This window comes from Theileria orientalis, chromosome 2 (assembly GCF_000740895.1).
Source record: "Theileria orientalis strain Shintoku DNA, chromosome 2, complete genome".
NCBI classification, from domain to species: Eukaryota; Apicomplexa; class Aconoidasida; order Piroplasmida; family Theileriidae; genus Theileria; species Theileria orientalis.
The window spans coordinates 1,058,910-1,083,504 of NC_025261.1; the positions used below are offsets into that span (position 1 = coordinate 1,058,910).

At 47.1% G+C, this 24,595-nt stretch overlaps 10 protein-coding genes across 10 annotated transcripts; 4 read left to right on the forward strand and 6 right to left on the reverse strand.

Annotated features, from left to right (window-relative positions):
• Positions 1-43: 43 nt before the first annotated feature.
• On the reverse strand, positions 44-4,003 carry TOT_020000508 (conserved hypothetical protein; the record flags this gene model as incomplete). Its single annotated transcript, XM_009692253.1, has 7 exons — positions 44-219; positions 266-323; positions 357-416; positions 461-588; positions 620-1,213; positions 1,337-3,307; positions 3,424-4,003. 7 exons carry the CDS (start codon positions 4,001-4,003, stop codon positions 44-46), a joined length of 3,567 nt encoding a protein of 1,188 aa, XP_009690548.1.
• A 106-nt stretch (positions 4,004-4,109) lies between these two features.
• Positions 4,110-4,685, reverse strand: TOT_020000509 (conserved hypothetical protein; the record flags this gene model as incomplete). Its single annotated transcript, XM_009692254.1, has 2 exons — positions 4,110-4,341; positions 4,372-4,685. The coding sequence occupies 2 exons, from the start codon at positions 4,683-4,685 to the stop codon at positions 4,110-4,112; spliced, it is 546 nt and encodes a 181-aa protein (XP_009690549.1).
• A 253-nt stretch (positions 4,686-4,938) lies between these two features.
• TOT_020000510 (CDK-activating kinase assembly factor) lies at positions 4,939-6,107 on the reverse strand (the record flags this gene model as incomplete). The annotated part of the gene is made up of 9 exons (XM_009692255.1): positions 4,939-4,996; positions 5,100-5,158; positions 5,191-5,259; positions 5,295-5,408; positions 5,441-5,553; positions 5,590-5,663; positions 5,695-5,827; positions 5,881-5,906; positions 6,019-6,107. 9 exons carry the CDS (start codon positions 6,105-6,107, stop codon positions 4,939-4,941), a joined length of 735 nt encoding a protein of 244 aa, XP_009690550.1.
• Positions 6,108-6,204: 97 nt separating this feature from the next.
• Positions 6,205-10,781, forward strand: TOT_020000511 (uncharacterized protein; the record flags this gene model as incomplete). The annotated part of the gene is given in 7 exon segments (XM_009692256.1): positions 6,205-6,284; positions 6,364-6,763; positions 6,836-7,177; positions 7,220-7,361; positions 7,394-7,738; positions 7,865-10,725; positions 10,740-10,781. 7 exon segments carry the CDS (start codon positions 6,205-6,207, stop codon positions 10,779-10,781), a joined length of 4,212 nt encoding a protein of 1,403 aa, XP_009690551.1.
• A 283-nt stretch (positions 10,782-11,064) lies between these two features.
• Positions 11,065-15,264, reverse strand: TOT_020000512 (calcium-transporting ATPase; the record flags this gene model as incomplete). The annotated part of the gene is made up of 3 exons (XM_009692257.1): positions 11,065-12,475; positions 12,551-13,754; positions 14,052-15,264. The coding sequence occupies 3 exons, from the start codon at positions 15,262-15,264 to the stop codon at positions 11,065-11,067; spliced, it is 3,828 nt and encodes a 1,275-aa protein (XP_009690552.1).
• A 649-nt stretch (positions 15,265-15,913) lies between these two features.
• On the forward strand, positions 15,914-18,209 carry TOT_020000513 (N2,N2-dimethylguanosine tRNA methyltransferase; the record flags this gene model as incomplete). Its single annotated transcript, XM_009692258.1, has 6 exons — positions 15,914-16,160; positions 16,201-17,018; positions 17,082-17,534; positions 17,641-17,723; positions 17,766-17,927; positions 18,080-18,209. 6 exons carry the CDS (start codon positions 15,914-15,916, stop codon positions 18,207-18,209), a joined length of 1,893 nt encoding a protein of 630 aa, XP_009690553.1.
• Positions 18,210-18,297: 88 nt separating this feature from the next.
• TOT_020000514 (hypothetical protein) lies at positions 18,298-18,936 on the reverse strand (the record flags this gene model as incomplete). The annotated part of the gene is made up of 4 exons (XM_009692259.1): positions 18,298-18,413; positions 18,448-18,544; positions 18,593-18,651; positions 18,780-18,936. 4 exons carry the CDS (start codon positions 18,934-18,936, stop codon positions 18,298-18,300), a joined length of 429 nt encoding a protein of 142 aa, XP_009690554.1.
• Positions 18,937-19,255: 319 nt separating this feature from the next.
• Positions 19,256-20,450, forward strand: TOT_020000515 (ubiquitin fusion degradation protein; the record flags this gene model as incomplete). The annotated part of the gene is made up of 6 exons (XM_009692260.1): positions 19,256-19,423; positions 19,483-19,608; positions 19,691-19,821; positions 19,855-19,948; positions 20,021-20,242; positions 20,382-20,450. 6 exons carry the CDS (start codon positions 19,256-19,258, stop codon positions 20,448-20,450), a joined length of 810 nt encoding a protein of 269 aa, XP_009690555.1.
• Positions 20,451-20,625: 175 nt separating this feature from the next.
• Positions 20,626-21,261, forward strand: TOT_020000516 (uncharacterized protein; the record flags this gene model as incomplete). Its single annotated transcript, XM_009692261.1, has 4 exons — positions 20,626-20,753; positions 20,871-20,927; positions 20,962-21,046; positions 21,079-21,261. 4 exons carry the CDS (start codon positions 20,626-20,628, stop codon positions 21,259-21,261), a joined length of 453 nt encoding a protein of 150 aa, XP_009690556.1.
• Positions 21,262-21,458: 197 nt separating this feature from the next.
• Positions 21,459-24,489, reverse strand: TOT_020001009 (DNA replication licensing factor; the record flags this gene model as incomplete). Its single annotated transcript, XM_009692262.1, has 3 exons — positions 21,459-24,280; positions 24,411-24,444; positions 24,487-24,489. 3 exons carry the CDS (start codon positions 24,487-24,489, stop codon positions 21,459-21,461), a joined length of 2,859 nt encoding a protein of 952 aa, XP_009690557.1.
• Positions 24,490-24,595: the final 106 nt, after the last annotated feature.

Consider the following 24,595-nt stretch of genomic DNA (forward strand, 5'->3'; position numbering starts at 1 on the left):
ATGTGTATGTTTAATTTTAAGTGTTTTATTTTAGGGTTAAATGTTAAACAAATTTTTGCGTCAACGGGACTGCGCAAGGCACTCCTATTGGCATGTTCTTTCCGTCCACGGGAACTGCCACGAATACTCCGTTTTTGCACACTTCTTGAGGAACATTGATCAGGACGGTCTCATACACCGTGCCCTTCTCCATTTTCAAGCGATAGTGGAACACTTTCTCTAAATAGCGTTTGCATCTGCTAATGTGTAGGTATCTACTGCTTACCTCGTTCCAGTTCATTGAACTCCATCCTCAGCGCCACGCTGCTCAGTTCCTTGTGCCCCTACAGAATGCTTTGCCCTTGTCGCTATGTTACCTTGCAGTTCTGCAAATGTCCCTGCACCAGAACAGTTTGTACCTCCAGCTCTCCTCGTTTCTAAAGTGGCATGATTTACGCGTTGCGCCTCAGCCCGCTCTTACCTGCATAAGTAGAGTCGCCGTGAGCGCCACGTATGGCAGCGCGTACGCCTTCGTGATTCCAACCGGTGTTTGTATTTCTGCGAAGAGCACGCCTTCCAGGAATGCGATAACCCTGGGGTCCGAGTAGTCTGCACACCAACATAACTTGTTGCTGCCTACCTTTCGACAGTGGCTGGAGCGCCTTGTATATCTTGTTGAAACTCGGGACGTCGCTCTGATAACAGTAAAGCTCTCCGTTTTTTGCCAACAGCCTCAGACTCCCTGCCACTTCAAACCAGATCGTGTCCACTGCAACTTCCACTCCCTCCGGTCCGTACTTCATATCTAGGGTCTTACTTTCCATCATCATGTTGATTTTTGGGGTCGAGACTGCAGTAGACTCCGACTCCACCTTAGCTGCGCCCGTGTTTTTCTGAGTCATAAACAGGTTCGTTAGGAGGCAGTTCCTTTTCCTTCTGGGGAATAGGTCCATTATATACAACACATCCGGCTTATCTAAACTCCTGTCAAATTCGCACAAATAGGTCCAAAAGTAGTCCAAATCTACATTTTCGGCCCTTTGTGTAGGTTGAATCTTCCCCGTTACCTTTTTTGAGTCCATGTTCCTTAGTATTTGGACTATCACTGTCGCTATTCCCTGATACCCTGATAATACACACACTGTTTCCTTCGACCTATACCTAAACACAAACTCCAAAGCTTTGTACGCTGCCTTTAGTGATGTAAACAGCCTTATGAATCTTTCAAAGTTATCTATGCGTTTATTGTTTTGTAACGTTAGTGGTTGCATATCTAACAATCGTAATTGAACTGATGGTCTATTATAGAAGATAGCCTCAGTATAACTGTGCTACGGCAACATATGCAGCGACTTACAGTTTTTATCCTTTATTGATGTTATCAGGTCCCCGACTCCCAGCTTCAGGCACAGATTCAACGTGACGAAACTGTAAAGGACTGGGACTGGCCGCTCGTAGTTCAGCTCGTAGTCCCAGCACCTCTGCGCGTGCGAGCTACTCGCCAGCGCGTTCGTCGTTCTCAGCACCTTGAACAGGCCCAGCACTTTCCTCGCCAGTCCGACGTGCCTTCCGAAGTACTTCCTCAGATCCTGCCTATTCGCCAGGTCGACTGGCTCCACCGCCTGCGAGCTCGCGAACTTAAAGAGTATGCGCATCCAGAGGTAGCACTGCTCCGACACGAAGGAGAGTCTTCCGAATATCGCCGACGCCTCCGCGTAGAAGCCTAGCCGCAGACACAGCACTCCCACCTTGTACAGGTTCTGATACAGGTCACATTGCTCTATCTTTTGCTCGTTGTTTATGAAGTTCGCCTCGATCTGCCTCCTTATGATCTTCGCGTACTCCGAGCCCCAACTCGACCTCCTCCTAAAAACCGTCACCGTCAGGTTACTCTCTCCTCCGTAGACTCTGTTTTTTCCGAAATCTGCGATGAGCGGCCTCGTCTGGTACCTCTCCGAGAGCACTTCGTTGTTGGCGCAGCTGTACAGGTGGTGCACCAGTATCTCCTGCTCCGTCAGCATCGAACCGTAGTTGATGCTCTGTATCTGCAGCAGCGGCCTCATGATCAGCTTCAGGCTCCTGCTCGTCACCTTTTCGTTGTACCTCGTCACCAGGTTTCCGAAGTTCCCCGGGTCCACGAGGAATGCGTACTCGACCATCTCCAGGAGCGCCAGCAGCATCTTCTGCCTAAGTCTCTCCTCCACCTCGTCGATGTGCGGCGCCACTGTCACCACCATCTTCAGCAGCACTGCGCACGGGTTCTGAAAGTGCTTCAGCCACTTCTTCACTGCGACAATCATGTTTATGTTATCGCTGTTGAACCTGAGCAGCTGGTTAAACAGCTCCATGAACTTCGTGAACGTCGTCATCAAATTGTCTTTTGCGAACAGCTCAAGCAGCTTCATGCACGCTCCGTGGTATATCAGTGCGAAGAAGTCGTTTTTCTTGTCCAGCAGTGGGTCAATCCCCTCCGTCACGTTATTTACGTTAACGTACTTGTTCGCGTTAAGCGTGTTATTCGTCATTGTGCTCACCAGGTCCGCCAGCTTCTGTGCCACCTCCGCGGTCTCCTCTTCCGAGGCGTAGAGCAGGAACATCGAGTACATGATCCCTCTTGCCAAAAGCAGATTCGTCCTGTTATTCTCAAAGTTTTTCGAGTCTCGCTTCGTGTTTGCCTTCAGCAGCGCCAGGTATCCCTGCAGCAGCGACCGCAGCCTCTCCTCCTGCCTCTTCGCGTTCTCCTTCTGCTCCACTGCTATCAGCGTCGACGCCAGAAGCAGCGCTATCTTACACTCCGTGACGATCGAGTACGCCTGGTCCTCCAGCTTACTTTGCTTGTCCAGCTCCAGGTACAGCGACCACAGCATCCTGTACGTGTACTTCGGTATGTTTTTAAAGCTCTTGCATGACAGCGTCAGCAGCGTGAAGCTCTTCACTCTCTGCACGTTGTGGTAGTTTTTGAGCGCGTTGCTGTAGCAGGCCTTCACGAAATTCAGCGACACCAGCTCCGGTACCTCCGGCAGTATTGACGACAGTGACACGCTCGCCATGTACGACAATTCGTCGTCTTCTCCTATTAAGAACAGGTAGAGCTCGTTTAAAATTTGTGGGCTTTGCGAGGCCACTGTGGGCACCACTGACAACAGCTGTATGCCCATGCAACTCACGTTCATGTCCGGCGTCTGCAGCATGTCCAGCAGCAGGTTTTCAAACACGTTCTGCGAGTGACTCGAGCTCGGATACCCTATCCCTCCCATCGGATTTGTGTGCCTATCGATCACGTAAGGCTCCGACGACAATTCCGGGTCTATGGGCACGTGATGGTTATCTGAACGTATCTTATGTCAGTGGCAATTTGTGTGCGTATGGGCACATCTGTGTGCATTCTTATTTATATCTGTGTACTCATCTAGTTATCATAGGCTACGGTAATTCAACACGCACTTGTACCTGACGAACTCGGATACTTTAGGGCTGTATTGTGATTCAGGGACTCTTTGTCATCACGCTCCTCCGGCGACCCACTCGATGGGTTGTATGATATTGTCATCAGTGCCTTGATTATGCTTTTGTTCTTCATTATCTGAGCGTGTGCATACGACCTTACTGGCGTGCTTTTGGTGTATAAAACGATCTCGAAGAGTACTCTTATCATCAGATACACGTACGCGTACGAGTTCTTGTTTATGCACTCCAGCAGGATCGTCGATATGTCTCCTGATTCAAATATCACTGAGAACATTTTTGCCATCTTCGACCTCGGCTGAGTCGATATTGCTCTCAAATCCGATTGCGATATGATTACTCCCAGCTTATTTATGTATGAGTTGAGCTGGTCCAGTGACAGATCACTGCTTCTGATGCAGTTGTATATTTCCAGGGACACTTCCGAGAGGCTCGAGTAGTTTGAGAAATCCACCAGGAAGGTTTCATCCTTCCTTTCGTTTTCATGATATTCGTTTTCCGAATATTCATTTAGCCAGTTTTGGAACCAAATTGTGTGTACTCTGGAGTTAAAATCCATATATTATCTACAATTCAAACTAGCACTATATGAATCATTAGTTAAATGTGTAAGTGTAAATTTTTATAAAATAGTGGTTTTTGTGTTTATTATTTAAATTTTTCTTTTAAACCATGTTACATTGTACATATTCTCTAAAATCGTCCATATTGTTCACTGATTCCAGGTCCACGTAACTTTTCGTTGAATCTGATCCTCCGCTGATATCGTATATTTCTGGTGGTTTGTACCCATAATTACCATCAATCTCTTCATATTCTTCCTCTGGAATTGGTATATAATTATTTTCCTGTAGTTGTCCCAGTTTACTTTTGATTCCACGTCCGTTTGGAACATAACTGAAAAAACATTATTTTACTTCCATTTACCTTAACGTGTGTAACGTTGCTTCGTGTTTTATTTGTCTTCCTGTTCTGTTCTCTTGTCTTTCAAACAGTGCGTTCCTTATTGTCAAGTCCACTTTACACGGGCTAACCTTCCATGATAATGTGTAGTCTGGAGACTTATAACAGTAACCTTCTGCGATTAGTTTATACATTTTCGTCTTTGTGCACTCTATTTCAATGAAATCTGGGATTATGAGCTCTGATTTGGGCTCATATTTTCCCCTGTCATTCAGGCTCCCATCTGAGAATATACTTTCACTCATTTTATCCATAAAATTGTTTACATATATAAGCATTTATGTCTACGTGGTTGTGTGATATATGATTTTGTAACTTTTATCTGTGCGATTATAAACTAATTTTTTCACCAAGAGTCATATAGGCGCATCTTTAATGTGCGAGCTGTTCACAGCTGATTCAGTTAGCTCCGTATTTAGATATAACTGTGGTATCACATTAAGACTGGTACGAGTGTTCGATGTTCCATAACAAAAGTGCGAACACTTGTAGTTTACACTTCTCAGAGACGATTGCTGAAGGAAATGTGTATTAATCGAACCTACCTTTGGAGTAACCTCCAGCGACATCCGACTCCATGAGCTCAATCCTATGTTAAACCAGTGTGTTTGTAAAATTTTGTGTTGAAATAACTACGGTATTGGTTTAAGTGTATATGTGCTTAAGTGTACGCTTATTTGTAAATCCTTTACCTGGTTGAGTATACTCTCCTGGGAATGTCAGAATCGCTTCTGATGGCTGCGTTCATTGGCTGAAACATAAGTGATTCCAAGGCAAAAGTACCTTTGAATCTCCAGTCGAAACGACTGCAGAATCGTCCACAAAGTAGTTTGGACATGACTTCTTGAGTGGCTAAAGTAATCTATTAAAACTAAATGAGTGAATACGTGTAACAGTTCATCGACTTTCCAAAGGTTAAACGGAGCTCCCTTGTCCACAATTTCGTAAAAAACGTCCTCCTTTTCAACAATCGACAGAATCTTCGTCTTGTGTTCCGATTTCTGGCATTGAATCAGCAGTTCCTTGTGGTTACCTGAGCCTCGATGTTCCTGGATATTTTTAGAGAGTTGTTGCGCTCGTAAACCCGCAGCTCATGCTCTATCTCCTTGAGTCGCGCATCATCCTTACAGTTAATCAGGTCGAAAACTATCGATTTACATGAAATACGAGCATTTAACCTACTTATTGACTCCCTGTCCTCCAAGTACTTATTATACTCAGGGGTATTTTTAAAGTTAGCCCTGGTATCGTTGTAGCTAAAAAATAAAATTGGAGCCTTAAACATACACTTGCAACACTCTTTTCCTAGCCTCCTTGTGAGTTTCATAGTAGATTGAGGACATGTCAAAAGGCACAAACGATAAGCGAGTCAGATGTGAGCGGCAAATTGCACATTGAGTAAAGTTCCCCTGGGAAGCCACTAACCATTAAAATTAGATATAATCGATTTAAAATCGTAGGAAGAAAGCTAACATTGTTTTTCAGCACACACGTCGCAACTGAAAGTTATTATATGTGAATAAATAACATAGAATTATGAGGTAACCAATGTGAAAATAATAAATTTGTGTTTATAAATGGTAATTTGCAGTAAGGAGTAAAAAAACTTACATTTTATGTTCACAGATTTCAGAAACTAGTAAAATCTTCTCACTTATAGGAGTTATTACCTCTAGACATATGGGACATTCAGTATCCATGACACCAACAAGAAAGTGTAGCGATATTAAAAATTAAGAATAGAATAAACTTTTGAATTTATGAATATGTATTTATTGTGATTAAAAATTAAAAAATATGATACAGAAAAAATTTAAGAAACAAGATCGACCTCAGTTTGATTCGAAATGTCGTAGAGGGCATTCCATACCCGATGTGTATGTTGATTCTAGATTTTATCTTGTACCATAGCTTAATGATTGAATGTGTATGTATTAAATAATTGAGAGGGTAAAGGGGATCAGAGCCAGAGATTATGGGTTCTACGAGATACTACATAAAGGTAGATATCCACGAGGTCAAGGATGTCATTTTCAAGGAACCCGAGACTGAGGCGGAAATAATTCCCAACCTTCAGATAGAAACGACAATCGGCTCTCTGAAGAGGGAGACTCAGAAGAAAGCGGGCTCTTCTAACGCGATTTTCAACGCTTCCATGAACTTTTCTCCGGATCTGACGAAAGCAGAGTTTGAGAGAGCCAGAATAATAGTAACGCTGTACCACAGATACACGTTCTCGAGCGGAGTTATCGGACATCACGCTTTCAGCCTTCCTCTGATATACTCGAAGCAGCAACACTGTATTCTGAGGTCCTGGGTAAGGGTGTTTAACCCCGCGTTTCCTACACACAATGCAGTAAGTTTGGTGATATTGTGTACACGCAGAGACTTTTTAATTTTACGCGTTCCTGTACTGATAGATGTTTAGGGGAGTCTGCTGGTCTCGGTTTTTGTGTCTGCGCCAGGAGATAATACGCCGTCGTACAAGGAGGCGGAGGAGTTGGCGGGGCAGAGCCTGGGAAACGATCAGTCTCAGACGGGGATAAGATTCAGCAAAGTGCCAGAGATGAACATGAAGAGTTATATGCTGTACCTGAACGTGGTCTGCGGAAGAGATTTTAAACCTCAGGGAGGAATACTTAGCTCGACAATTGAGCCTTATGTAAAAGTATCGCATTTCGGAATGAGTGAACAGACGCAAGTAATAAGCGGAAGCAGAGACCCGGAGTGGCAAACCACATTGTATTTGCCCTGCATAACGCCGTCATACGTAAGTGATGGATACGAAGATTTAAAACTGATTGATGTTTAGGACGAAATGATAACCATTGAAGTGTGGAACGGAGAGTCGAATGGAAGTTTATTGCACTACGAAACAATAGACCTAATACACCTAATCAACAACGAGTATCCGCCCAGATGGATAAACATTTACTGTCAGCCGAACACATCAGGTACGTGAAGTGTGATATCAACGAGTGCGTAGACGTGTTGAAGGTGGTGAGATCGTACGTGAGCGGTGGAGTGAACAGTTTGACGGACTACGGAGGAAGAATACTCGTGAGTGCTTCAGCGGAACAGGTTCAAACATTGTACGTAAAGGGGATTAAGCCATGCAGATCAATAATGGTGCCGCCAATCCAACAGAGAATAATCGCAGTAGAATTATACGAGATAGTAGGACAGAAAGACGTGCCGAACATAGTGAGAGTGGCAGTGACGCACGGACCGTTTTCAACAAAGAGCCCAAACTACCAGAGAAACAGAAACATGTCATACAAAGTGGACGATAAAACTGGAAGATTGACGCCCATAGAACCGATATTTTCATGTAAGAGCTAGTTGTGTGAAAAGTAGCTGATAGATAGCAGGTTGATGATTGTTTAAATTGATTAAATCGTTAAATGATTAAATAAATAAAATGATTGAAATGATTAAATGATTAAATGATATTTAGCCAATGATGACGGCGATGTATGGGACCTTTTCGTGTACGTCTACGACATGAGCAACTACGGAATGGATAACAGGGAGAGGATAGCGTGGGAAAGGATACCATACGAAAAGGCGAAGATGTCGGAGGGGAAGCCGATGTGGGTGTATCTGAATTCATTCGAGCAGGCACAGACGGTCAAGTTTAACATCCTGATGTCGTTTGACATCTCCTCGAACGTGACGAACTACACGAGGAAGGAAAGGCTTAAGTATGACCTGACGCACTACGTCTTCAGAAGCATGCTGTACGAAGCGCTGCACCTGCCGTGCACAGGCAACGACCAGTACCCGAACTCGTGCGTGGAAATAGAACTGTCGAGTTACAGAATAAAGTCGAGGGCAGTTAAGAGGAGCATAAACCCGTACTTCTTCGAGTCAAACGAGCTGGAAGTGCAGCTGCCGTCAAACCTGTTACTGGCGCCGGACATAAACATAAACGTATACGCAGTGAGCAGCTTCGGAGTAAACTACGACCAGCTGCTGTGCACGGGACAGTACAGTCTGTCTAAGGTGCCGAAGTCGTGGAACAAGGCGCCGCAGTGGCTGAAGCTGAAGTCGACGATGAACTCGCTTCACAGGCCTAAGATACTGATGGCGTTCGAGTTGATACAGTTCGAGGAGTACCGCAAAAACCCGGACAACTTCAGGTTCTTTGACGACATTTTCCCCAGCACAATACGCTCGACGCTGTCGATGCTGTTAATAGGAATAAGGACCTTTCAGCCGCTGCAAAACCCGAAGGTGAACATAAAGTTCAAGGACTACAACACGGTCTCCGGCAACGAAAAGGACAAAGGCCAGGACTCATGGAAGGAAGACCAGGTGGGCACGACGGGGAAGGCAGTGAGCGGGTGCTACGGCAACTGGAACTACCTGACCTCGCACGAGATCGAAGTTGACCTCCCGAAGAGAATGCAGCACCACGCGTGCCTGGAGTTCCAGATCACCTCGAGCGACATGTCAGGCTTCTTTGGAACGACGATACTGACGCTGAATCAATTTCTGCCCTGGCTGTCGGAAGAGGAGAGGAACACGAGCGTGGAGTTGTTTAAAATGCAGTGCGCGGACGACTTTAGCTCGGCGGGGCAGTCGCAGAGCGAAGTGGTGACGACGGAGAAGAAGACCGAGGAGGTGAAGAACATCAACGTGCAGGTGCTGGAGAAGATAGACTTGGTGTCGCTGCACAAGTCGAAGTTCAGCCAAGAGAACGGGCACCAGAGCGAGCTCCTGAGCTCATCGGCGTCGACGAACGACGGGTACACGTCGTCGGAGGCAAACGCAGAAGGGGAGGTGGACAATAAAGCAAAGGAGGAGCTGAAGGAGGAAGAGGACGACATGGACTTTGAGATTCTGATAGACGACAGCGCAAACGAGGTGGTCAGAGACGAGCTGCCGTACGAAATGGAGTCGGAGTTCGACTGCGAGGACCTGCCGTACATGAAGGCGCCGATAGTGAAGTTTACGCCGACGGGAATACCGGAGGTGATAGGCACGCTCAAGTTCATACTCTCGATAACGGACATATCGAGGAAGTCGAGCTCGAAGACGAGCAAGGAGCTGGCTGCAATCAGAGAGAGAATAAACACGCAGAAGAGGATGCTCAACGAGCTCTACAGCCAGGCGAAGGACCTGGTGGTGAGGACGTACGTGCTGGAGGCGAAGGGGCTCTACAGCAGCAGCATCGTGTCGAGCTCGCCCGGAGACCTGCTCTCGAACCTGACGGGGGACGTGATGACCTACGTGTGGATCAGAAACGTCGACCAGGAGCAGTACGACCAGGGGAGCAACAACTACTCGTACCACTCGAAGAACATGGGATACCCGAACAGCATCAGGGACACGAACAACGCGAAGAAGGGGCTGAAGCCAATCTACAACAACTGCTACAACGTCAGCTGCAGCCTCCCGGAGAACAGCATCCTGAAGATCTCGATCGTGAGCAAGGGCACGATCAGCGAGGAGATCATCGGGACCACGTACATCGACTGCGAGGACCGCTTCTTCAACAAGAACCTGCAGCAGCTGATGCTCGAGGACTGCGCGCCCGTGGAGTCGCGCACGCTCAAGACCTACGGGAACGCGGGCGACCCGGGCGAGATCACGATATCGCACGGCATCCTCAGGCTCTGGCTCGAGATGATGGACCTGCAGACGGCGAAGGTGAAGCCGATTCAGCACCTGGGCTCGCTGGAGCCGACCAACTACGAGCTGCGCGTGGTGATCTGGAAGGCGCACTACTTCTCCGACGAGAACTCCACCGTCTCGCTCTTCGTGCGCGGCATTTACCAGAACGAGCAGAGCGACAACTCGCAGGACACCGAGGTGCACTACCACAGCAAGGACAAGACCGGCGTTTTCAACTGGCGGCTCAAGTACCCGGTCTCGATTCCCACCGAGTACACCGGCTTCAAGCTGCAGCTCTTCAGCTACAACAAGCTGAGCTCGAACGAGGTCCTCGGCGAGGCGAACGTGGACCTGGGCTTCGAGTTCCACAAGGTGCGCAAGAAGAACAGCATCCACGCGATCCCCAAGTTCACCGTGAACGTGTACAGTCTGCACAACAGCAGCAAGGTCGTGGGCAGCATCGACGTGGAGATCAGCATTCTCAACGAGAGCGACAGCAAGCGGTACCTCGTGGGCAGCGGGCGCGAGCCGCCGAACCGCGACCCCTTCCTCCCCGCTGTCCTCGAGAACAGGTCCTGGGTTGACATCGACGGCATCACTGACACGATTAAGAACGCGAGCAAGAAGCTCATTTCCGGCGTCAAGTACACGTCGATCGGGATCCTGGTGGCCGGAGCCATCGCCTTCATCCTGATTATGGTAATCATTTTAAGATGAGAGTGCCAGTGCACGGAGTCATATTGTACCATAGTTAAATTTATTTTTTTTACAAATCTACCTTACTCACTGGTGTTAGTTTGTGTATATCGTACCAGTGGACACGTACTTGCGAATAGGCAAGTGTACTATTCTGGGTGCGTGCAACGCAAGTGTCCACACTTAGTCTGGGTAAAACCATACATGAACATGTACATGAACATGTACATGAACATACACACGAACATACACACAAACCCATGTAGAGGGCATATAAGCACATACACAAACGAACACATAAATATCCTAATGCCTGCAAATTAGATATCTATCACATTGATTCTACTTTTTCATATTCGGGGCGTCCTTCAGCTCCGTGTCCGAGGGCTCAGCAGTCACCTCCGTGTCGTTGCTGCTGTCGCTGTTGCTGCGGCTGAAGGGCAAGCTAGAGCTCACCCGATCCATCAGGAAGCTCAGGCTGCTGCTGAACCTGTCGCCGAAGGAGCGCGAGCCGAGGCCGCTGGAGGGCTGCCTCCAGAAAGCCCTCGGGCCCTTCTTCTTGGGCGCCGAGGCGGCGGCGTCCGCGTCCGCAGTGTCCTGCCGACTCGAGGGCGCCTTCAGCTGCACGTCCCCCTGCTGCTTCGCGCGGTCGCCCTTCCTCAGGTGCCGCAGCTTCGGCTTCGTGTAGAACTTGTAGGCCCGCTTGAAGAGCTTGAAGAGCTCGTCGATCAGCACCACCGGCAGCGACCATATCACCACCCACTTCCAGTCGTAGAGGTCCAGCGGTACCACGTTGAAGAGCGTCGCGAGGAAGGGGACGTAGAGTATCAGGCAGTGGATGCCGATGCTGAAGAGCGTCGCGAGCACGAGGTAGAGGTTCTTCCAGGGCGGCATCACGAGCAGCGAGGAGTCCTCCGAGAGCGCGTTGAAGGCGTTGAACATCTCCAGCACCACCAGCGTCGTCAGCGAGAGCGTGGACGCCTTGATCTTGCCCACCGTGAAGTAGTCGCAGCTCTCCTGCATGTCGTAGATGTTGTTCGCCGCGAAGTCCGTCCACTCGCTGCAGTTTCCCCACTCGCGCAGCTGCCTGAAGGTCACCAGCGTGTTTCCCTCGTTCGGCGAGACTCCTCTCACGAAGTACATGATGAAGATTCCGCACGTCGCGAGGCCCACGTACGCTCCGATAAGCAGGTACCTGAAGAGCGTCAGCTTGTCGATCAGCTTGTCGTCCTTGCTCCTCGGGTCCTTCTTCATCACCAGCGGGTCCGGCGGGTTGAATCCCAGCGCCGTCGCCGGCGGTCCGTCCGTCACCAGGTTAACCCAGAGCAGCTGCACTGGCAGCATCCCCTCCGGGATCCCCAGCATCGCCGTCATGAATATGCTCACCACTTCTCCGATGTTGCTGCTGATCAGGTACCTTATGAACGCCTTCATGTTGCTGTATATGCAGCGTCCCTCCTCAATTGCTGACACGATCGTCTTAAAGTTGTCGTCCGCCAGGATCATGTCCGAGGCCTCCTTCGCCACCTCCGTGCCGTTGATTCCCATGCTGATTCCTATGTCCGCCATCTTAAGCGCAGGCGCGTCGTTGACTCCGTCTCCTGTCATTGCCACGATCTCTCCCAGGTCCTTCAGTATTGACACGATTTGCTGCTTGTGCCGCGGCTCCGTGCGCGAGAATACCAGACACGTGTTACTCAGCAGCTTCTTCTGGTTTTCGTTCGTCAGCGCCTCGAACTCCTTGCCTGTGAGGCTTGCGAACATTGGACCCGTGCTGCTTCCTCTTGTCGTTCTCACTTCCTTTTTTCCTTTTCTTGGTGTTTTCGACTTACTCGTCGGCGACGGCTCCACGTTGTAGTTGGTGAGTGTTGTTGCTATCGTCTGTCTTATGATTCCCACCTTTCTTGCGATCGCCTCCGCAGTCAGCTTATTGTCTCCTGTGATCATGATCACTCTAATTCCTGCTCTCATGCACTTACTTATTGAGTCCTTCACTTCCGGCCTCGGCGGGTCCATGATTCCCACCACGCCCAGGAAGACCATGTCCTTTTCTATTTTCGCGAAGTTGCTCGTGCCTCCTCCCTTACTTCCTGCGTGTGATATTGCGTGGTACACTTCCAAGTCCTTTTTCGAAGCTTCTCTGTAGCAGAACGAGAGCACTCTCAGCGCCTCGTTCGCCAGCAGCTTCACTTGGTTCAGCACTTCCTCCTTCACTTCCTTCGTCATTTTATTTTGACTTCCGTTCGGGCCCATGTACGACGTGCATATCTCCAGCACACTCTCCGGCGCTCCTTTCGTGTACACGTACAGGTTATCTGAGCTTTTCGTTTCATCCTTCACGATAACGCTCATCATCTTCCTCGTTCTGCAGAACTCCAGCGTCGCCTCCTTCGCCAGGTACTTCCTATATTGCAGCGACGTCGGCGTTTCATCTGAGCTCGTCTTCTTATCTGCCTGCTTCTGCGCCTTGCTGCTGCTCTTCGCGGACGGACTCTTTGGCGTGGGACTTCTCGAGGTCGGACTTTTAGGGGTCGGACTCTTCAGCGCCTTCTTTCCCATCGTCGCCGCGTCATCTTTCAGACTCGACGAACTACTCGAATCTCTCGGCAGCGTCGTCTCCTCGTCTGAGGACACCGTCACGTTACTTCTTGACGACAACAGCCTTCTCTTCGGCTTCTTCTTTGTTTCCTTCGTTGATCCTTTGTCAAATATTTGCTTCCCCATTGCGTCCAGGTGCGTCGAGTCACAGTTGATCAGGAAACTTCCCAGGTTGTTGACCATTTCTATGATCGCCACTTCCGTCGGCTCTCCTTCCAGCAGGAGCCCTGAGTACTCGTTCACGTTAACGTCCTTATCTCCGCTGTGTCTATTTTTCGCGTAACTTGAGCTTGTCGTTATCGTCACGTCTGAGCACAGTGATGCGCACTTGAGCAGCGTGTGTGTGAGCACTTCTATTGGCCCGTCAAATGACTCTGCCACTGAGAATCCTCTTTCTCCGAACCCATTAATGGTCACTCTAATGTTTTGTGCCTCTGCGTATTAATTAGTGTATTGTTATTAGTCTAGTGTTATTAGTCTATTGTTATTAGTCTATTGTTATTAGTCTATTGTTATTAGTCTATTGTTATTAGTCTATTGTTATTAGTCTATTATTATTAGTCGATTGTTATTAGTGCAGTGTATTTGTAATGTCGTCAATTAGTCTTGTCTAGTGTTATTAGTGCAGTGTTGTTAATCTTAACTACGTGCTTAGCCATCTAATTACCAATATCCATATACGTCCACATCCTCTTATATACAAAAATTGCTGTGTAAAACTAATCACTTACCATCTGATGACTTGTGTGATCCTTTCGGATTCGTCGGCATGTGTATGTACCTCAGCTTGTTCCTGTCGTTAAACAGGTTCAGCACCGTCGAGGTCATTCTGTTCGTCGTCAGCGTGCCCGTCTTGTCGCTGCATATCACCGTCGTGCAGCCCAGCGTCTCTATTGAGGGCAGCTTCCTCACGATCGCGTTCCTCTTCGCCATTTTCCGCGTGCCCAGTGCCAGACACGTCGTGATAACTGCCGGCAGCCCCTCTGGGATCGCTGCCACTGCCAGTGCTATGGCTATCTTAAAATAATAAATGCACCCTCTCAGCGTTGAGCCGTGCACTGGGTCGCTGAAGTTCCTGAAGTTGATTGCCCATACTATCACGCAGATCACTGTGATCACCTTCGACAGGTTCGTTCCGAAGTCGTTGAGCATTCTCTGCAGCGGTGTGGTCGTGTTTTCGTTGCTCGCCTCGATCACTGCGCTCTGGATCGCTCCTATCTCCGTCTTCATGCCCGTCGAGATTACCACTCCCAGTGCGCTTCCGCTGCACACTGTCGTGCTTCCGAACAGTATGTTCGTCTTGCTCTGAAGCTCGCACTTTTCGTGGTCCTTCGGCAGCGGCTCCGTCGTCTTGTATATCAGAAAGGACTCCCCCGTCAGCTGCGACTGCTCCACCAGCAGCGACGTCGAGTACACTCTGACTACTCGCAGGTCTGTGGGTATTTTATCTCCGTTTTTGACCTTAACGATGTCGCCCACCACCAGCTGGTCCGTGTCGAAGGTGCTCCACACTCCGTTCCTGAGGCACGTTGCCAGCGTCGGCTGCAGCTTCTTCAGCGCCTCGAGCGCCTTCTCTGCGTTCGCCTCCTGCCACACGCCTACTATTGCGTTAAGTATAAGTATGAACAGGATAACTATCGGCTCAATGAACGACGATATGTGCGCCTTTTCGTTTGGGTCAAATGCTGTCAGCAGGAAGCTTATCACTGCCGCTGACAGCAGTATTTTAACGAGCAGGTCGTCGAACTGTGACACAAACAGGAATAGAACCGACGCCTTCTTCGGCTTTACAAATGTGTGCGATCCAAATAGTTCACGATGGTGTGACACTTGTTCATCTCTCAAACCGTAGTCAGGGTTAACTCGGTAGTGCTTCAATACTTCTTGAGGTTCCAGAATATGAGGGCTTTCCAAAAATTCCAATTCTTCAGAATTTTCCGTCATGGTTAAATTATCTGTGTTTTATGTTTTTTCAAATTGAAATGGTTTTAATTCCTACATTAGTCTCCGTGTGATTAAGATATAATACATAGGACTCATAAAAGATCTTTAAAATGATTTGGAGGCTTTTATATAAATAACAGGTATAACCTCTTGATTAAATCTTATGAGTAACTTATCCGAAAATAGCAAAATGGTTAGTTTTCAACCACATATGTCTAAGCAAACAAAACATAAGGATATTAACCCTTAAATTAATGAAAAATACATTTTAAAATATTCAACTATACACATATGATAGAGACTGTAAGTTATTGGTGTTTATGAGATATTGTTAGTAAAAATAAATAGTTTTTTTATTCTATTAGTCAACCACACATGATACACAAAATAAGGTTTTACGTGAATCAAACTTTTTATTTTACCTTTTAAAGGCCTGAATAATGCACAAAATACGTTTTATTATCTGTTTATTGTAAAATATTGTTGCCAATTTGTGGTTAATTTATTTTAATTTTGTTTAAATTATCGCTAGAGTTTAGTGGCTAATATAGCTTTAAACGTTTTAATGTAGTGAAATCGACATATGAAATTTAAGTTGTTCTTTATTTTTATCTTTAACTAAATCATTGGTTGAATTCTGTGTTATAAAATGGATGATTCTATGATTAAGGAAGGTTTGGTATTGGTTCACGGGAAGGGAACGGATAACAAACCCCTTTTCTATAACCATTCGCAAGTTTTTAATAGAGACCTATCACTGATAGTTCTGAAGAGTTTTATAATCCAGGAGAAGAGAAAAACAGGTTGGTTGTCAGTCGATTATAAATTCGTAGAATCTAACCCGAAACTGGGAAAATTTGTCGGAGTAAACATTCTGGAGACGCTAGCAGCAACAGGTGTGTAGATATGTGTATAATTCGAGTCAAAACACTGTAGGAATAAGAGGAATCAGGTACCTGAAGGAGCTCGGAGACCTGGTGAACCTGGTGACCTTCAACGACCTAGATAGAAACTCGGCGGAGATGATCGTGAAGAACGCAAGCCTGAACGAAGTGAAGAGAAGCAAGTTCAGAGTCACGTGCTGCGACGCAAACCTGCTGTCCTCGATCTTCACGCCCCCGCCAGACGTGGCGAAGTACTTCCAAATGGCAGGAAACATCTTTAGAATACCAGCAGGAACGCTTAACGTGTTCACGGACGTTTTGAAGGAGTTCAATAAAACAGTGGACGCGTTCTTGAAAATCGTATCAGTCACAGACGTGGAACTCAGGGGAGGTAATAATGTCGCCGAGGTAAGGATGGTAAACGGTGAAGAAGTAACCCCGGAATCGTACAGAAACATAGTGGACGTGATCGACCTGGACCCGTACTCGAGCGCCACAGGCTTCATAGACTCGGCAGTGAGGTCGGTGAAAAGCGGAGGAATTCTGCTGATAACCTCGACGGACATGCCGACGCTGTGCGGAAACAACCCGCTGGTGTCCTTTTATAAGTACGGAGGAACGAGCTTTAAGTCGCCGTTCTGCCACGAACTGTCGCTGAGGACGCTGCTGTACTCAGTGATGCTGACAGCAAGCAGGTACAAGAGGACAATGAAGCCGCTGATCTCGTGCAGTGTGGATTTTTACGTGAGAGTGGTGGTACAGGTGAAGTATTTCCCAGAAGAGTGCAAAAGGGTGGCGTCAAACGCAGGACTGGTCCTGATGTGCGTGCAGTGTCACTCGTACAGGATAGTTAACCTATGCGAAGACTTTGTATTTGACACTGATTCTCGAAACGGGCCAGAGAATAAAAAAACAGGTGACGAAAGTCAACAGAACGGAGATGAAAGTGAAAAAAATAAGGCCCACAACCAAAGGAAAAGGAAGCACAAGAGGCCAATGACTACGTCTAACTTCGCAAAGGTGTGTGAAGAATGTGGAGGAAGAATGAAAGTGGGAGGTCCAATATACATAGGGCCACTCCACGATAAGCAATTCGTGGAAAACTGTATTAAGTTAAACGGAAAAATATTTAAAACAAACGATAAAAGGAGACGAAGTCCAGGATGTAAAAAAGAAGAAGCTGGAGAGTCGGAAGAAGTCAACGACGAAAATGCAGTAAAAGAAGAAAGTACAACTAATGTAGAAAATTCAATTAACAGGAATGTAGTAAATGACAAAGGCATTAACGAGGAAGGTGTGGGCGAGGTGGAAGAGCGTGACAATCCACACCTTACAGGAGTGACGATGGCAAAGAGAATCAGAGGGTTGCTGCTATCAATTAAGGAGGTAAGTTTGTAATTGGTTGTATAGTTGTAATTGGATATATAGTTTGTGATCAGTTATATACTTGGTAATTGGTTGAACCTTTGTAGCAGTAGTAATAATGATTTAGGAGCTGGACGTTCCGATGTTCTACTCAGTGTCGGACCTGTGTCAGATATGGAACCTGTCAACAATAAGTCCAATAGTATTCAGGTTAGAGATTAATATACAATAGAGGTAAAAATTAACGTGTAGGAAGGTGTTGGAGAACATGGGATACAAGGCGTCTAACTTCCACAGAGACCCGAACTCAATAAAGACAGACGCACCTAACCACGTGGTCATGGACATAATAAGAACACACGCAAAAAACTCACAAAAGGTGCCAAAACATGAATTCTTTAACAGAGAGATAGAGTAAGTGACGTTGAATGTATTTAGTGCTTTTAACGTGTAGTTAAAGTATGGTTGTTGTATAGTTGCCGTATAGCTAGCGTGTATGTAGTATGTAGATTCCATGAATTTAGCGTATAGTTTGTTAATAAAATGCCATTAACAAAATTATTCAGCACACTTGGAATAGACCTAGACTTAAAGATAAACAGAGTTAAAAAAGTGCCAAGATGGATTCCAAATCCAACGAGCCACTGGGGACCGAAGAAGAAACATAGAACATGTTCCTCCTCAATTAAGTCTTAAGTCACCACTGAATGTGTTAAACAGTGTTCATACAGGAGTTATTCATGTTAAATAGAGTGTTGCCCATCCCTGGATAAAGTAAGAGGATTCAATAGGTATAAGTACCTGTGAAAGGCATCCAAATGTTTTGCTTATTTAGAGCAATTTCATTGTAGTACCAAGTGGGAAGATTGTCAGTATTGGTGTTTGAAGGGGATTTCCAAACTGAAAAGAATAGTGTAATGATAAACTAATTTACCTTTGTTTAAAACGGAAAACATGAACAGGGATAAAACAATATCGTACAAAATTAGTACCAGCTCAAGCTTCTTGGAAGTGGAAGATAACCATATTTTCTAAAAGATAATTAATAGATGAAAGTGAAGGCGTGATGTAAGACGTACAGGGTGTTTGAATACGGTTATAAACAGAACAAGCGAGTAGGCTGAGCCCAGAGCAATGCCTAAAGTGAATAAGCACGTTGATAAAGCTAACTGTAAGTCATTAGTGAGATAATGAGTATGACAGAAGGCCTAAAAATGAAGTAGAAAGTTAAAACCCCTGAAAAAAAGTTAAAATTTTCAAACAAACCCAGAGCTAAATTGGCAATAGCATTGGCAGTGTTGTATGTGTAAATGTGTAGGCCAAAAGAAATTAGAATAAGAAAGGATAAAAGAGCCAAGTACGAAGAATGCGATTCAAATAAGTCACTCTGAAGAGTGTCCTTTAGCTCCTCGTCATAATCCATAAGTATGAGCAGAAATCAGCAAAAGTGTCTTAAAACATAAACACCAAAAACAATCATAGTTTGGCAACACATTTGGAACAAAAAGGATGAAACATATTTATGAAAATAAAATCTATGAGTAAATGAATTTGTATGTATATGTGTGAATAAATTAATGTAGAAATAGGAAAATTTATATTGGCTGTGGGGAGTAGGTGATGTCGTACTCAAAATTACTTATATGTAGAGTAAATTAGTTTCTTTTTTATTATATATGTTTATAAAAAGTAAATGAGAATGAGGATGATTTAATTGTGTAAAATAGTAGATTAGTGTAAAGATGGTAAGCAGTGTGAGCGAAAATATAAAATTCATCAGTGGAACTGGAATAATTTGGAAAGTTTCTGGGGAAGCAGTAATTTATTCCAACATGCTGCACATACGTCAAATTATCGGTGTTATTCAGTGTCGTTTGCAGGAAGAGAGTTCATGGAACACGGAAATAAAAGTAAGTTCGGGCGCGAAAAATAAAGTACAGTTCTATTGCCCCAATCGGCGTTGCACGAGTTGGCGAGCAGGAACATATCGTGGCCAATGATGTTTGAAATAAGGAATCCGAAGAATTTTAGATCGACAAACGGAGGAGTCCTTGAATTTATATCGGAAGAAGGAACCTGTAACATACCATACTGGGTATTTTGAATACACAGATAAATAGTGTGGCTGATGCCAGATTGTGCTAGCAATTTTCATGTTTTTTCTAATGTGTAAATAGATAATGCAAAACCTGGAGTTAAATGAAGGAGATGTCGTGACGATAACAAATGTGTCGCTGCCGAAGGCCAAATGGGTTAAGTTGAAGCCGTTGAACGACGACTACTGGGATATATCGAACCCAAGAGCAGTGTAAGAAGCTAGGTTGTAGTTAAAAGTGTTCAGATTGGAAAACGCACTGAGGAACTACGCAACGCTGACCACCGGAGACGTGATACCGATACACTACCTTCAAACGGTGTATTTGATCGAGATAGTCGTAAGTCTGAGTGCCGTGGCTAGTCAGTTACATAGGAAGTTACGGGTAGCAGTGACATAACGGTGTGTGTAGGATTTGAAGCCGGCGAGAGCCTGCTCAATTATAGAAACCGACATGGAGGTGGACTTTGATGTGCAAATGCCAGAGCCAAAACAATCGGTTGAAAAGACGGTAACGGAGGCTGAAATCGTGGCAGGAAAGAGACTGGACGGGAAGACGCCTAAGTTGACAAAGCAGACGGAAGAAACCGTGAACAAAACGCCCTGGGAAAACAAACTGCCCAATGGAATCAGAGTGAGTTTAAATGTGTAAGTAGATAGGTATGCACAGTAACCTAAGGAAAGTCGCAAAGTATAGAAGTTACCAGATAGGTGTACATGGCAATATGTGTGCCCTGGTACACTCTGTGGCATTGAATGTATGGATTTTATAGACACGTGATCCCGAGTTTGACTGGATGGTACAAAACAACAGAATACCCTATGTAAAAAAGAATAAGTAAAGTAGAATGTGGTAAAAACTCAAATTTGAGCATTAAATGTTTTCATTTGTACGTATGTGCGTATGTATTGTGTGAAAACGCGCGGGTTTGTGGATGGAATCCTGAGTCGTGGGTGTGTCAGTCTATTGGGGTACCAGTAGAATAAATCGATTCCGAAGGAGTTGGCCCGTAAAAAATGTCGTCCAACGATGACAGAAAGTGCGCGCCAGAATTAACCACGTATTACCAGTGCCTCAGCACGAGTAAACGAGATTTGTCGAAGTGCCAAAACCAGGAGTCGGAACTGAGGAAGTGTTCAAGCACGTAAGTGTGAATTAACAGCTCGGCCTATTTATGTATTTGAAAAGAAATTAATTTACTATAAAAGTGCTAATTTTCCCATATTTGAGCTCTTTTTAAACGCATATAACTGCCATTTAGGGATCCCGAAAATAACTATTGTTTAAATGAACTGGTGGATTTATTTCACTGCACAAGGTAGTCCACACCTCTTAGTTTAAGAAATGTTTAGGAATCCTGACACCAATGGTTGCGCCAAGCAGTTTGTGACGTTCAGGGAGTGTAACAGGCCGGGCGGCCCCGAAATCATAATCAAGGTTCGTGACGCCAGATCATAATGCGACTTTAGGACAACATGTACAGCGTTAGCCCGAAGCACCTCGATAAATACAACTTAAACTCGGAGGTCATTTGTCCGGTGAAGCCTCCCAATCGTAGCTGCACAGTGGCCAAGAAGGTTCTGGACAGAATGAGGGAGGCATGCGGATTCAAGAACTTCGAGGAGAAGTTCACACCGCAAGTTAAATCATAGTCACAGTGTAATTTAAGTAAATTTTTTAGTCTGTAGTGTGTACTGTGTACTAGTCTGTAGTGTGTATTAGGTACTAGTCTATAGTAGTGTGTGACGCCATGGTTGAGTGCCACGACTCTGTCATAAGTACCGAGTACCACAGTATAGTGTAAATGTGGGTACGTTAAAGATTAGAGTTTGGTTTCATTAATTTTGGTTTACGCCTCCACGGTGTTCGACGTTATCACCTCGAGGCCCTGCTCGTTCACGCCCAGCTTGAAGTGGCGCTTGAACTGGCCGGAGTGCATCCAGCGCTCCACGCGCTCGCGCGCGAACTTGTACCTGGCGGCGATGCGCAGGAAGAGATCCACGTTGATCACCGGAGGCTCCTTCTCAAGCTCACGCTCAGCCTCGAGCGCAGCGCTCTCGTCCTCAGGGGCGACCCCGCCCTCCTCGGCCCGGCGGTGCATCCGGTACACGTACCTCTTGCGGATCGCAACCTCGAGCTGGCGCTGCAGCGAGTCCCTGAGCAGCTGCGTCAGCAGCTCGTCGTTGCCCGTGAAGAGCGTGCGGTACCTCGTGAACTCCATGGAGAGCCTCGTGGCCACCGAGTACTTCTGACTCGAGATGTAGCTCTCGAGCAGCATCGCGATCGCGACGTCGACGTCCTCGGAGGTGATGCGGTTCGACAGGCGCATCTTCGCGTTCGCCTCGCTGATCCTGATGATGCTCTCGATGTGGCGCAGCGTGAGCGGGTAGCCGCCGCCGAAGGTCCTCTGGCGGATCTTCGAGTACACGCCGCTCAGCTTCCCCTCGATCTGGTTGTAGTGCTCCTGCGCGATCGTCGGGTGCACGTTCTTCCTCGCGTAGTAGACGTACTTCTTGAAGAGGTCCGAGGGCACCGGGTACACGATGTTCGAGGAGAGGAGCGTGTTCTTCAGCTCCTTGAGCACGTTCTCGTAGTCCTCGACGTCGTCGAGGCCCGGGTGCAGGAGCTGGTGGTTCGTGATGACGTACTCGGAGAGCAGCAGGTCCTCCTCGATGTTCGGGATGTCGCGCATCACCACGATCAGGTCGAACCTGCTCAGGATCGGGTCCGTGAAGTCGACGTTCTCCTTGAAGGTGAGGCCCGGCTCGTAGCGTCCGAACTTCGGGTTCGCCGCGGCGATCACTGAGCAGCGCGCGCGCAGACTCGTCACGATGCCCGCCTTGCTGATGCTGATGCTCTGCTGCTCCATCGCCTCGTGGATGCTCACTCTGTCCTTGTCGGTCATCTTGTCGAACTCGTCGATGACGCAGAAGCCCTCGTCTGCGAGGACCAGCGCTCCTCCCTCGAGCGACCACTCGCCGGTCACCGGGTCCTTGCGCACTCCCGCCGTCAGACCCACTGCGCTTGCGCCCTTTCCTGTCGTCAGGATGCTTCTGCTCGCCGTTTTGTGCACGTACTGCAGCAGCTGCGACTTTCCCAGCCCCGGGTCTCCCACCAGGAGCACGTTGATGTCTCCTCTGATTCTGTGCGAGCTCGGCTCGAACGTGTTTGCCTGGAAGCCCACGTTCGTGCTCCCCTTCGGCACTCCTCCGAAGAGTGCGCTCAGCACTGCTGCCTTCGCTGGCTTGTGCCCCCAGAGCGTCGGCGCCACACTTGCTATCAGCCTCTCTCGTATGCACGGGTCCTTGCTGAGCTCCTTGATCTCCGCCAGGTCCTCGTCAGTGATGTCGAACGAGAGCGTCTCGTCCTGCCTTTCCACGTTGTTCGCCTCGAGCTCCGTGTACAGGATCGGGAATCCGTGCTTGATGTTCAGGCCCATGTCGTACCTCGTCTTGTAGATGCCCAGCACGTCCACCAGGTCTCCCGGCTTCACTGAATCTACTAGGTCTCCCGTCAGGATCACCGTCTTCTGCCTCGGCGTTCTTCCTGCTGGCACGTTGCTCGGCGGCTCCTGGATCGTGATCTTCTGGTAATCCGTGTACGCCGTGTTGATTCTGTCCAGCGTGAAGCCTGTCGACTGGCAGTATGGGCATTTTTTCGGGAAGACTGGCCTCACCACGTCTGAGAAGTATATCGGCAGCTCCGAGAGGCTGCTGTCGCAGGTCGTGCACTTAAGGTACAGCACGCGCAGCCTTGGCATCACCGAGCCTCTCCTGATCACTATTCCTGAGACGCTCAGCAGCGTGTTCAGTTCCGAGGACCTCAGCTGACCCAGGTGCTTCGTGAACGGCCACTCCGTCACTGCCACCTTCGAGTACCTTCCTCTGTACAGATCCGGCTTCATTCTGTGCGTCTCGAAGGTCAGGCAGTCGTGCAGTATTGGGAACACGTCCGAGGGTCTGAACTCGAGCCACCTCACCAGGTTTTCGCAGTGGAACTTCATCAGGTGTCCTGCTGCGATTCTCAGCGTCGACTTGTCCTCTCTGATCATCGTCCTCACCTTGTTGAAGTAGTAGAGGTCGTGGCTTCCGTCGAGGCTGAACTTGAAGAGGAAGTACCTGAAGCAGCAGTCCAGTGCGTTTTGGTACTTGTCGTCGAACGTCACTTCGGTCGGGTTAACGCTCAGCACTGCCTTCGCCTCATCCAGCTTACTCAGCTCCGGCACGTTTTCGTACTCTCCTGGTGCATCTGTTCTTCTCCTCGTCACTCTTTCGTTGATTCTTTCAAACAGGTTAACGTCCACGTCGTCGTCGTCCATGGTTAGCACGTATCTCCACAGTTTCTGGTGCACTGACCTATCTCCTTCTGCTGTTCTTCCTCTCATTCTTGCTTCGTACCTCATTCTTCTTTCTGCTGCTCTTCTTGCTCTCGGGTCGTCTACGTATTCTGAGTCGTCCAGTAGGTCTGGGTCGTACTCGTCCACTTTGCTCATGCCTAGTCTGGCAAACCCTCGCATTTCTCGCTCCAGGTCTCTTTGTCCAACCACGAACCCTGTTTCATCTTCGTACAGGTCCTCTCCTTCCAGCTCCGCCTGCTCCTCCTCCTCATCTCTTATCCCTTCTGCTACGAAGTAGTCATCTCTGTCGTATTCTTCCTGGTCATACGCCTCATCTAAATGTGTAAGTTAAAAACTTATTATTTATCTGTTTTATTTGTTTTCGTTTCTATTATACTCTCGTAGCTATGTGTATATTATTTTTAACTAGTGTTTAGCTTCTTAATTATGTTAGATCTAAATTACCGTCGGTATCTAAATCCTCAGTTCGTCTATTATCCTAAAAATTAATATATTACTACAGTCACGTTCCTAAACGTACCATGTTTTATATATATAACGATATTCAGTTTCAAAACGAATAGTCTACTTGCTACTTATTGTAAATCATCACCCATCCGTGTGATGAAAACGACATCATGGGGATGTGC